The sequence below is a fragment of the Rattus norvegicus genome, chromosome 2, assembly GCF_021556685.1.
Source record: "Rattus norvegicus strain SHRSP/BbbUtx chromosome 2, alternate assembly SHRSP_T2T, whole genome shotgun sequence".
Classification (NCBI taxonomy): Eukaryota; Metazoa; Chordata; class Mammalia; order Rodentia; family Muridae; genus Rattus; species Rattus norvegicus.
The window spans coordinates 175,807,732-175,820,385 of record NC_141535.1 but is presented as its reverse complement, the minus strand read 5'-3'; the positions used below and the strand labels follow the sequence as shown (position 1 = coordinate 175,820,385).

The 12,654-nt window shown below is 46.3% G+C and overlaps 1 protein-coding gene and 1 non-coding gene across 25 annotated transcripts in view; both read right to left on the bottom strand.

The window, feature by feature from the left end:
- Positions 1–12,654, bottom strand: part of Arhgef2 (Rho/Rac guanine nucleotide exchange factor 2) — a 59,216-nt gene that overhangs the window by 37,536 nt on the left and 9,026 nt on the right. For 11 of the 24 annotated variants that reach the window (XM_087623443.1, XM_087623465.1, XM_087623504.1 and 8 more), the window contains exons 2-3: positions 8,308–8,579; positions 6,755–6,899 (exon numbers count right to left, since the gene is read on the bottom strand). In XM_087623443.1, coding sequence (XP_087479569.1) covers positions 6,755–6,899; positions 8,308–8,558 — 396 coding nt within the window. In that variant the 5' untranslated portion in view covers positions 8,559–8,579. Of the gene's footprint in view, positions 1–6,754; positions 6,900–7,107; positions 7,244–8,307; positions 8,580–10,515; positions 10,633–12,654 lie in introns of those variants that run through there. The other 13 variants (XM_087623444.1, XM_087623473.1, XM_087623510.1 and 10 more) reach the window with 5 other exon arrangements.
- Positions 8,809–8,915, bottom strand: LOC120101166 (U6 spliceosomal RNA). The gene has a single exon (XR_015678653.1). It is a non-coding gene; the product is annotated as a U6 spliceosomal RNA (small nuclear RNA).

Here is a 12,654-nt window from a genome sequence, read left to right as displayed (position 1 = left end):
ATTTTTTGTAAAAAAAAATCGATATAAATCATGGAACACACAATAACCACAAAGGATCAGTGTCTAAGGACACATTGAGCATAGTGAGGGAAGAGAGAGCCTCAGGAGTGTAGACACTGAAATTGCTAAGACAGAGTTTAGTATGGCCCCTGTGCAAAGTTTAAAGATTCACTCACCCTGAACAAAGATTAATTCAAATGAATGAAAGGCCTTAAAGTAAGGCCTGAAACTTTGAAATTGCAGCAAGAAACTGGGAAACATTTCAAGACAAGGGCATAGGCAAAACCTTACTGGTTGTTTTGTTTTGTTTGTTTTGTAACAGGGTCTTCTGCGATGTGGCCAAGGGTTACCTGTACTTCTGACAATTCTGCCCCCATCTTTGGAGGGCTGGGGGTTTCCACTGCGCATCGCCAGTCTAGCTTGTTTGTTTTTTTTGTTTTTGCTTTTGTTTTTGTTTCTTTGTGTGTGTGTATGCATGCTTGAGTGTATATATGTGTACAGCATGTGTGCAGGCGCCCTAAGAGGCCAGAAAAAGCACCAGACTCCTTAGGGCTGGTGTTGCACAGGAAATAAGCCAGATGATTCTGGTCCTCTGTACGAGCAGCAAGGACTATTAACTGCTGAGCCCTCTTTGTAACCACTGATGCAGTGGATGACCCAGAACAACAGGTGAGCACATCCCCAGCCCTGAGCAGAGGATTTTCTTTCTGTAAAGGATTCCAAAGGGCAGGAAATAAAACATCAATGGATAAGTGGAATTACATGAAGTTTAAAAGCTTCAGCACAGCAAAGGAAACAGTTATCAGAGTGAAGAAACAAGGTACAACATGAGAGAAAGTCTAGATAGACAAGTGACAGGACTGATGTCTAGAAGAATATAAAAGGGGGAAAAACAAAATAAATAGCCTAGGCAATAAATGGGCAAGCAAACCAGTCACAAATGGCCAGTAAATTTATGAAAAAAACAATGTTCAACATCCTTAGCTAGGGAACTCAGTCACACAGAGAGATTATATCTTAGTTCATTCAAAGTGATTACCATCATTATGAAAACAAAGAGACTGGAGTGGTTAAGAGCACTGGCTGCTTAAGGACCCAGGTTTGAGTCCTAGCACCGATAGGATGTTTCACAATTGTAATTCCAGTCCCGGGTGATCCAACACCCTCTTCTGACTCCAGGCACCAGGCATACAAGTGGGGTACAGACATATGTGCAGGCGTGCACACACAAATAAGTTGAAATGTTTTTAAAGGAAAACAATTATATACCTACACAATGTAAGTGTCAGTTGCTACTGAGAATTTTAGCTGGTCTGAGCTGTCAGTCATGAAACTGTGCTAATTGTCTTATCAGTTCTGTGTCCAAGCAGACACTTCACCAGTATCTATCCCATCTGTACAGATGATACATTTAGATTATCTCACTCTTCATCTGCAGACTCAAAAGTCAGGGCTGGAGAGATGGCTTTACCCTTATGCATGATCACTGCTCCTGCAGGGGACAGTAGTTCTGTTCTCAGCACCCATGTCGGCAGATAGCTCACCTGGAACTCCAGGAATTCAAGGTCCTCCTCTGCCCTCCTCTTCTCACACAGTACTAGGTTACACATACCCACACACATGCATACACAGTTTCTTTTTTATTTTTTTTTTCTTTTCTTTTTTTCGGAGCTGGGGACCGAACCCAGGCCTTGTGTTTGCTAGGCAAGCGCTCTACCACTGAGCTAAATCCCCAACCCCACAGGTTCTATTTTAAAAGGCCAGGTATGCTGGGTGGTGATGACAGTGCATGCCTTTAGTACCAGCATTCAGGAAACAGGCAGTCAGACCTCCAAGTTCAAGACTAGCCTAGTTCCAGGACTGCCAGGGCTACACAGAGAAACCCTGTCTCAAAAGCAACAACAATGACAAAAATGAGCAGGATGTGGCAGTGCACGCTTCTGATCCCAGCACCAGGCTGAGACAAACAGATCTCTGTGAATTTGAGGCCAACCTGGTCTAATATAAGGAGTTCCAGGCCAGCCAGAGTTGCGTAATAAGTTCCCAGTCTCAAACAAAATAAAACTTAGACCACAACAACGCTATGTGTGTACAAGTGACAGCCCTGATCTCTCAGATACTAGACAACAGTCCCCTACTACCTCTCCTTGATCTCTCAGATACTAGACAGTTCCCTACCACCTCTAGCCCCATAGAATGACTTACAGCCACCAGACCAGCAACACTGTGGTGGCACAGAATGCTGAGGTCATCTTGGGCCAGAGGGAGTGCAGGTGGGAGTGGAAGGGAACACTTAACAAACTCTAATAAAGGTGCGTAGTGGAGACTGTGGTACAGCATTCCAGCCAGGCACACAGCCTGGAAAAATCTCTGGCAGACATATGGCAAAGGGCTGTTCTCAGGGACACTTTCACCAAAGCAAGAAGCAGAAACTAAGCAAGCGCGCAACAGAATTAAGAATACTTGGGTTGGAGAGGTGCTCAGCTGTTAAGAGCGCTGACTGCTCTTCCAGAGCTCCTGAGTTCAATTCCCAGCAACCATATGGTGGCTCCAAACCATCTGTAAAGAGATCCGATGCCCTCTTCTTGAAGACAGCTACAGTGTACTTATATATAATAAATGAATAAATCTTAAAAAAGGGGGGGGGTTGGGGATTTAGCTCAGTGGTAGAGCACTTGCCTAGCAAGCACAAGGCCCTGGGTTCGGTCCCCAGCTCCGAAAAAAAGAATAAAAAAAAAAGAACACTCTAACACTGGCATGGTAGTTCAGCTTCAATTCCAGCTCTCGGGATGCAGAGGCAGGCAGAGCTCAAGGCCAGTTTGGTCTACATAGGGAGTTCCAGGACAGCCAGAGATACATAATAAAGAGACCCTATCTCAAAATAAAAATAATAAACAAGATTAGAATAAAAGAATTAACTTAAAAAAACCCAAAGTGGCCAGGCAGTGGTAGCACATGCCTTTATTCCCAGCACTTAGGAGACAGAGGCAGATGGGTCTCTAAATTTGGGCCTGCCTGGTCTACAGAGCTAGTTCCATAAAGAAGGGCTACAGAAAAAAAAACTGTCTAGAAAAAAAATAAACTAATAACAAACACAGCAAGGGCTGGTACGGGTGATGTGTTATGTCAGAATTCTAGACAGGTCTCATCCCTATAACCCATGGAACAATGGAAGGAGAAAACGAATCTCACAAAGTTGTGTTCTGTCCTCCATGGATGAGCCTTGGTATGCTTCCCATAATAACAAACTTACAGGGAAAAAGTACAGGGTTAGGGATGTAGTTCAGTCAGAAGAGTGCCTGCTCAGTGTAATCAAAGCCCTGGCTTCCATCCCTAGTACCACAGGCAAATGGCAAGGCACTGCATGCCTATAATTTCGGCACTTGAGAGGTGGAGACTAGAGGGTCATCCTCAACTACATAGAGACTTCCAACCTAGCCTGGGCTACATAAGACCCTGTCTCAAAAGGGAAGTGTAAATAAAATATGAATGAGTGACTAACAATTTGCAACAGCACAGAGATTAAAAAGTAAATAAGTGTTGCGTGTGAGTTATGCTGTTGGGAGTGAGGGTACAGCCATGTCAACTCTAGCAGAGGAAGTTTAAGCAGGAAGATAAAGAGCTTGAAACCAGCCTAGACTCTGTCTCAGAACAAAAAAAGGAGAAAAATCTAGAATATTTTATGAAACATGCCATCACTGCTTTAAAATTCAGCAATAAAAACATTCAGCAGTAAACACATTTGTGCTAAAAACATTTTTAAAAGGGGGGATGATGGGAGCTGGTGAGATGACTCAGTGGTTAAGAGCACTGACTGCTCTTCCAGAAGACCTGAGTTCAAATCCCAGCAACCACATGGTGGGTCACAACTATCTGCAATGAGATATGATGGCCTCTTCTGGTGTGTGTGAAGGCAGCTACAGTGTGCTCATATAAAACAAATAAATAAAATCTTTAAAGGGGGGAATGATAAAATTCTTCATGATGTTACCTATGGTGGGAAGGAAATGAAGAAAAGGGGGACCCCAAAGAGACATCCGTGAATAAAGCCTGCACTAACCTAAGTGTGAGCTCCCAAATCTGTATAATGGATGGATGGAGAGAGCCAACACCTGAAAGCTGTCTTTCCACTTCCACCCAGACACAAAGGCACATGTGCAGGCACATAAATCGATGGATGTTAAAAAAAGGAAAAGAGGAGTTGGGGATTTAGCTCAGCGGTAGAGCGCTTGCCTAGCAAGCACAAGGCCCTGGGTTTGGTCCCCAGCTCAAAAAAAAAAAAAAAAAAAAAAGGAAAAAGAAAAAGTTAGTTTGAGCTTGGTGGCACACATCCTTCATCCCAGCACTTGGAGGCACAGGCTGTCTGGAAGTCCGTTATAGACCAGCTTGTTCTATAACAAGAGTTCCAAGCCAGTCTGTCCCAGCCTGTCTCAATAGATACACTTTTTACAAGAAAGGAAGGAAGAAGGGAGGGAGAGGAAGTATATGCCAGCAGTCAGCAGGAATGAAGAGTTGATGATGTTATAAGTCTTGGGATGGGAAGTATTTTTGTTTGTTTTGGTTTTGGTTTTGTTACTTATAAATCTCACAAATATTTTTTTTAAAAAACAAAGCAGCCAGAGTTGGGGATCATCCTTCATGCCTGTAACCCTTACACTTAAGATGCAGCACAAGCAGCACAGTTTGGAGGTGAGCCTGGTCTACACTCCAAGTTCCAAACGAGCTAAGGCTACATAGTCCAAAGAAACAAAAGCAAAACAGAAAAGTGGAGGTGTGCCCGTGAGCCCAAAGCTAGGGAGGTCTGGAGGGGTCAGCCTGGGGTACATAGGTAGACCTATCTGGAATAAAATAAAATAGACAAACTCAAAAGCAAAGGGAAAATACAAGAGTATTTGTCGCTGTGGTGAGTTGGAAAGCAGAGGGCAAATTGCGGTTTAGTAGGTCAGAGCTGCAGAGGTGGCTGTGTGGTCATGGAAGCACTCGCTTTGTAAGTGAGAGGACCAGAAATTCACATCCCAGCAAACAGCCAGGCATTGACTGCATGCACATGAACATGCACACACACCTGCGTATGCACAAGGACATGAGTGTACACGCACACGCATGCATACGCGCTTGTGCACACATACTGTAAATTCCTTTACAGTGTGAAAAGGCCCATTGTGGAATGAGATTGTGCTTATAGATGTCTGTCTGCAGCCCAAGCCCTAGTGAATCAGACTTTTGGTCAGCAGGCTTTGGAGGAATACCACAAAAAGGAAAAACAAGAACCCCAAACACTATGGCAAAGAGAATATTAAAGAGAGGCCTTAAAGATCGGATGAGGGACATAATAAACAGGCGGAGCAGAGGGGTGCGGGGAAAGGTGAGAGAAGGAGTAACAATACTAAAAGGGACTAAGTAATACAGAAGGAAAGAAGGTCTGGGCAAAAAAGGGTGAGAATCAAGAAAAGAAAAGCCATTTCCCTAAGTCACGGTATGTGCCCTCCATGTTGTGTGCCTGCCTCCGGGTCGGGCAGCCTAATGCGTCTCTTCTTTTGTTTTTTTTTTTTTTTTTTTTGGTTCTTTTTTCGGAGCTGGGGACCGAACCCAGGGCCTTGTGCTTCCTATAATGCGTCTCTTCTAATAACTGCAATTGTAAGGCAGTTTTATTTCTGGTGTGGAAGAAGACGAGATCGATCCACCAGCTGCTAAGTGACGAAGATCTAGGAGTTCAGTATCTTTCTATTTTCTCTTTCTATTCAGCTCTTTCTATTTTCTCACTTAAAATGGAGGCTGTCGGGGGAGAAAACCTCCAGAGATGTGGGTGGAGAAAACTAGGAGATGGAATAAGATGGGGTCCTGCTACTCACCGGAAAGGCTGGACACAAACTCTTCAGCCTTTCTTTCACACCTCAGAGACTCTCAGAGTAAGGGTCAGATTAGGGACCCTGGGCAGCTGGTGCATGAGCTCCTGTGGAGGGGATCTTCTCCCCCGAGGATTGGGGCTTTCTCTGGGGTGAAAGACACTAGCTTACAGTCAGGGGGTTCTCTCAAACCTGTGCACCCTTGGTGGTCCTTAGATCCTGGGACCACTCCCCCTTATTATATTCTCCCACTCACAAAGCTGAACATGGCTGGGTCCTCTCTATTCTCTCCCTCTTCCCAGGCCCCTCCTCTATTGCTGGGGATTAAACCCAGGGCCTCACATGTGATGGACAGGACCACAGTACCCACCTATGCTCTAGGCTCTGTATCCTTTCGCAATTGCTATTCCTATGAAAATCTTTTTTTTTTTTTTTTCCCCGGAGCTGGGGACCGAACCCAGGGCCTTGCGCTTCCTAGGCAAGCGCTCTACCACTGAGCTAAATCCCCAACCCCTATGAAAATCTTGTTAGAGAGCTACTGTGTCTTTCAGTGTACCAGATGCCTAGTTTATTTCCACAGATAATAAGTGCAGTTCTAACTCTGGGAACTGTAGGGCCCACAGAAAGAAGAGGGATAGCGGACTTATAAGGGAGAGGGGACAGAGATACCCACATCAATACAGAGAGTCAGACATAGAAACGAAGAAACGATGTTACAGAAAGAGAGAGGGGCAGGCTACCAAACGTCCGGGACAGCGCATACAGACAGGGAAGCAGACAGAGGGCCACAGAGGATAGATGGAGCCCGAGCCAGGTCCGGGCACAGAGAGACTCAGCAGCTGATGGAACAGAAGAGTACAGAGTGGTTGCTGGCAGGAGAGGATCAGGAGGGGGTCTATCTGTCATACCCGGTGGAAAGGTTGGCCACTCTGCTGCTCCCGCCCCTGCTGCTGCTCCTGCTGCTGAGCTCCCAGAGGGGTGCCCAATTCCTCGAGGCTCTGTAGAAAGGGGGCTTCCTGGGAGACTGGGCATTCCGATGAATGCAGACTCCTCCTGAAACACACATTGCCACCGCAACCCTTGTAGGCAGTAGTAAGTGATGGGCACCAGGAACGAACAGTTCCTCAGCCCAGCCCTGTTGTTTGCCCCCAGCCCAGCCCTTCCTGTTAGCCTAGGCACAACTCAGACCCAAACTACTCTCGGCCTTGGCACAGTTGGCTTCGGATAAGAGCGGCCCCTGCTGGTACAAAGGCAGTACTACCCTCCAGAAAGGACAGAGGGGCAGGGCAAGGTGATGTCTCCTTGTTTGGTGTCAGGTGACAACATCTTTCACTCAGCTACGGGAAAGCCAGCGCTCCATCCCTCTGCACCTGAGGCATAGAATTATTGTGGAGGTGACAATGAGACACCCAGACAGACGTCACAAAAGACATTCAAACTGTAGGCAGACGTCACAAACGACACTTAAACCAGCCTTGTGGGAATGTATTGCCGTTCACCCAGTTCTCACAAAACCAGCTTTGGGACAAAGTCCCAGAAGCATCTCCCTCACTCAACAACACCCACCCCCGCCGCCGTCCCGCTCGTTCCACTCTGAAGAGTGTTGAACCACTCACCAGAGCTAAGGGCATGTCCAAGAAGACCATGCCCACATCAAGAGACAACCCTTGGTGGTAGCAGGAGCCCTGGACTCACGTGGACAATCCCCTCCCCCACCTTCTCTTTTTTAACTTCCTCTATTTGGGGGAAGTGGTCAGGGATTTTCCAGGAGATAGGGAAGACGCGGGTTCTTCTCCCTAAGCCTGCTAAGAATGTGCAGACCTCTGCTCGATGGCAGCTGTCCCCAGCCAAGCAGAGTCCTTCCATGTCATCTCAGCCAGCCTGGGCTACCTGAAGCTCTGTCTCAAAAATAAACAAAAACCAACTGACAAACTAAGAAACATAAAACTCCTGCTTTTTCTGGCTGCAGCTTTGTCCAAGAGATGGATCTGCCTCAACCTGAAGCCAACAGAAACCCCGGGGAAACAGTACCCACTTCCAACAGGAAGCCTCGTAAAGTTCTCTGGACCTAGTTCCTGTCTGTGGAATGAAGGAATGTAGATTATATGATCTCCAAGTTTTTTTTTGTTTTGTTTGTTTTTTACACTCTGTTGTATGGGGCTATGAAACTCAGATGGTGCCCACTCAATTCTCCTTCCCACCCCACCTGCCTGTGCCATCGCGGGAATGAGTGAGTGGCACTGTGGAGAGCCCTGTTAGAAACTCCATCTTTCCCAAACTTCATCACAGACTGGACTTCGATTCTCCAGGAGAGCTTCCTACTCCTGTGACTCCTCAGAGATCCTTGTCTGTCCAGAGCAGGGTGGGGGTGGGTCAAAGACACAGGATATGTCTTTCCAAACATTTTCTCCAAGGTCTAGAGATGGGCAAAGGAGGGTCAAGAGGTGCCCTGGGGACTCACCTGCTTATTGGGTCCTGGAACTCCTTGCCAGGCCCCCAGCTGTGTCTTTTGAGGGCTTCACTAGTGTGGCTACGGGCACGGAAAGCCCTGGACCTTCTAAGGAATGATGTATGAAAGACATCGTTGTTGTTGTCCTGATTTTCGTCCTTCCCCTCCACTTCCTCCAGCCGTTCTCTGGATTCAACAGCAGGTAGTCTGTGGGGCACTGGGTCTTCACCTATGAAGGACTCCCCTGAGACCGATCTGTTCATGGAAGGTACACGGAGACAGCTCTGAATGGAGAAGAAAGAGAAGATGAGCAGAGTTCTAGAACCTTGGAGGCTGGCATGGTTCTCCAGGTCTATAATTCTCATCCTTTAAGAGGCTGGCAGGGGGATGGCTCTGAGTTGGGTCAGCCTAGGCTTGCATGTAGAGTTTCTTTTTCTTTTTTCTTTTTCTTTTTCTTTCTTTCTTTCTTTCTTTCTTTCTTTCTTTTTTTTTTTTTTGAGGCACAAACTGTCTAAAAACATGGAACACTTCACCAATTTGCCTGCCATCCTTGCACAGGGGCCATGCTAATCTTCTCTGTATCGTTCCAATGTTAGCACATGTGCTGCCGAAGCGAGCACGCATGTTGAGTTTCTTATTGGCTTGTGCTATGAGGGAGACTTCGCCTTTTACTTATCTTTTAAGTTTTATTTATTTATTTATTTTATGTATATGAGTGTTTTGTTTTCATGCACACCAGAAGAGGGAATCCGATTCCATTACAGATGGTTGTGAGCCACCATGTGGTTGCTGGGAATTGAACTCATGACCTCTAGGAGAGCAGCCAATGCTCTTAACCACTGAGCTATCTCTCCAGCCTGAGGTCCTGTCTTTTTAAAAAAATAAAGAAGCTAGGCATGAGTGGCACACACTTTTAATCCCAGCATTTGAAAGACAGAGGCAGGCTGATCTTTGTGAGTTTGAGGCTAGCCTGTTCTAGCTAGCAAGTTCCAGGCCAGCCAGAACTACATAGTGAGATCCTACCCCACCCCACACCCTTACACCCCAAAAAAAGAAAGAACAAGAGAGAGAGAGCCTGGAATGGGGAAGTCTCCACAGCCAGGCTGCTGAACATCTCTTGTCCCCTGTGTATAGAACTTGGCTTTTCTACCTCTTATTCCAGTGTTCTTTCCATCCAGTGAAGAGAGCCTGGCTGGGAGTGGCGGCACATGTCTGCAATCTCAGCACTTAGGCAGATGGGAAAATTCCAGAGTTCAAGGCCACTGTGCACACTAAAGAAGACTAAACTACACAGTGAACCGTTGTTTCAGAATGAAAAGTTTAAAGAGAAGTTCCTGCTTGCTCATAATTAAGCCCTGATGGAGCATTTATATAGTAGAAAGCCATGCTAAGAAAAGCAGATAGTGGGGTTGGTGATTTAGCTCAGTAGTAGAGCACTTGCCTAGGAAGCGCAAGGCCCTGGGTTCAGTCCCCAGCTCCGAAAAAAAAGAAAAAAGAAAAAAGAAAAAGAAAAGCAGATATTGATTCTGTCCTTAGGTGTTCATATGTGCATGCATGCATGTGTTCATGTGAGCATGTGCTTGCATAATTATCAAATGCTGCAAGAGAATTTTATCAAGTCTTCAGACAGGCTGGGTAAGGCAGTGTGCATGTTTAGATCCAGCACTCAGGAAGCAGAGGCAAACCTCTGTGTGTTCAAGAGCCTGGTCTACATAGTAAGTTCCAGGACAATCAAAAAACCAAAACCAGGGTTGGGGATTTAGCTCAGCGGTAGAGCACTTGCCTAGCAAGCGCAAGGCCCTGGGTTCGGTCCCCAGCTCCGAAAAAAAGAAAAAAAAAATACTAACTGGGAGACTCCAGAAAGCAGAGCAGGAGGAGCAGATTGACTTTGAGAGGGGTTAGAGTCTGGCCAAGGGAAGGAGCGAGCTTCTAGGCTGGTGAGGTAACAGGGAAAGGGCCTATGTGGTCCTGGTGAGGTGGCTTAGTGAGAAAAGCCCATGCCTGCAAGCCTGACTGAGGTCAATGCCTGGATCCTACAGTGGAAGGAGGGGACAGACTCCCAAAAGTCCTCTGACCTCCATGCATGTGCTGTGTAATGTGTGGGCAAACAAGTGGTCTCATTTATTATTTATGTGTATGTGGCTTGGTGTGCTTGAGGAGGTCAGAGGACACCTTCCAGGAGTTGATTCTCTCTTTGTTCTTTTCTTTGCTCCCTCCTACCTTCCGCCGGCTGCTTTCCTCAGGAAATGGCTCAAGGGACAAGGAAGCAGGCACTGAGGTCACAACAAGTCACATCACTGTTTCCGGTGACACAAGTAGGAGCTTCTGAAACAGGCACTTGAAATGAAGTGACAGGGGGAGAACGTGGTGGCAGATGTTAAGATTATTCTCTGTGTATAGATACAGGTTTTATGAATATTTTTAAGGGATGGGTGCTGTCTAGATGGGCAAATTATATCTTATCAATTGGATCAGAAAAAAAAAAAAAAAGAAATGGCAGGAAAAACAGTAAGCTGTAGCCTGACTTATCTTCCTGACCCTTACTGCCCTGGACTGTGGCCACCTCTCCTCTGCTGACTTCATTGACTAAGCTTCTCACCACTCACTTACTGTTGAGTATAGGAGGAGAACTTTAAGTAGGTGCAGCAGGGGGCACTGTAGCTCAAAGCCAACCCCATGCTTGCTTCAGGTGTAACTGGTTTAATTTAAGCTGGAATGATCTTGGGCTTCTGCAACTTCCTCCTCCTCTTCCTTTCCCTCCTCCTCCTCCTTCCACTCTTCTTCCTCTCTTCCTCTTCCTCCTCCTACTCCTCCTCTTCCCCCTTCCCCTCCTCCTCTTCCCCTTCCCCTCCTCCTCTTCCCCCTTCCCCTCCTCCTCTTCTTCCTCCTCTTCCCCCTTCCCTTCCTCTTCTTCCTCCTCTTCCTCCTTCTCCTCCTCTTTCCCCTCCTTTTTCTTCCCCTCCCCCTCCTCTTCCTCTTCCTCCTCCTCCTCTACTTTCTTTGGTCTCAGAAAGTATAAGAATGTCATTCCTTACTGCAGTGGTTTCAATGGGAATAGTTTCCATAGACTCCCATATTTGAATGTTTGTACGCCAGTTGGTGGAACTGTTTTGGGAAAGAATAGTGGGAAGGGCCTTGTTGGAGAGGCGTGTCACTGGGAGTAGGTTTAAGGTTTCAAAAACCATCACCAGTCTACCTGCCTCCTTTCTTGGCCTCCTGCCTATGAATCAAATGTGAAGTCTCAGCTGTTGCTCCAGCACACTAATTAAATACTTTCTTTTAGGGGTTGGGGATTTAGCTCAGCAGTAGAGCGCTTGCCTAGCGAGCGCAAGGCCCTGGGTTCGGTCCCCAGCTCCGAAAAAAAGAACCAAAAAAAAAAAAAAAAAAAAAAGTTGCCTCCAACATGCTGTCTCTTCACAGAAATAGAATCATGATTAAGACACTTATGGCCAGGCTGGAGAGATGGCTCAGCAGTTAAGAGCATCCGCCGACTACTCTTCCAGAGGTCCTGAGTTCAATTCCCAGCAACCACATAGTGGCTCACAACCATCTGTAAAGAGATCCGATGCCCTCTTCTGATGTATCTGAAGACAGCTACAGTGTACTTATGTATAATAAATGAATAAATCTTTAAAAAAAAAAGACACTTATGGCCTAGGCGGTGGGGACACATGCCTTTAATCCCAGAACTCAGGAGGCAGAGACCACGCAATAAATCTCTGTGAATTCGAGGCCAGCCTGGTCTACAGAGCAAGTTCCAAGACAATCAGAGCTACACAGCCTGTCTAGAAAAAACAAAAGACACTTATCCACTTATCTTGCAAGGATGTTAAGATATTGACAATAACCGGGCACAGTGGTGCTCACCTTTTCCTAGCAGTAGAGGCAGAGGCCAGCTTGGTCTACATAGAGTTACAGGGTAGCCTGTAACTCTATGCTACATAGGTAGACCGTTTCTCAGAGAGAGAGAGAGAGAGAGAGAGAGAGAGAGAGAGAGAGAGAGAGAGAGACTCTATTGCTGCCACTGTTATTCAGGGCTTCCTGGACTGGAAACCTAGAAAGACAAAGTAAGACAGAAGCAGAAAGAGGCATCATGTTGAGGGGACCCGCTATTTTATCTTGAGACAAAAAGAGAGAAAATACAGTCGCAGCTGGACACTAACACCAACACCCCTGGGTTGCAAAGTTATAAAGAAGAAAAGAACAGCCTGTCAGATGCTCAGAGACCCTGGAAGGGAGGGAGTGGGAGGGGCCTTTTAGAATAGACCATGGCAAACAGATGACCAGGCCAAATCTGTCCTGTCAACATTTACAGTGCTGGATGTCAAACCCAGGAGCTCACATATGCCAGGAAAATGT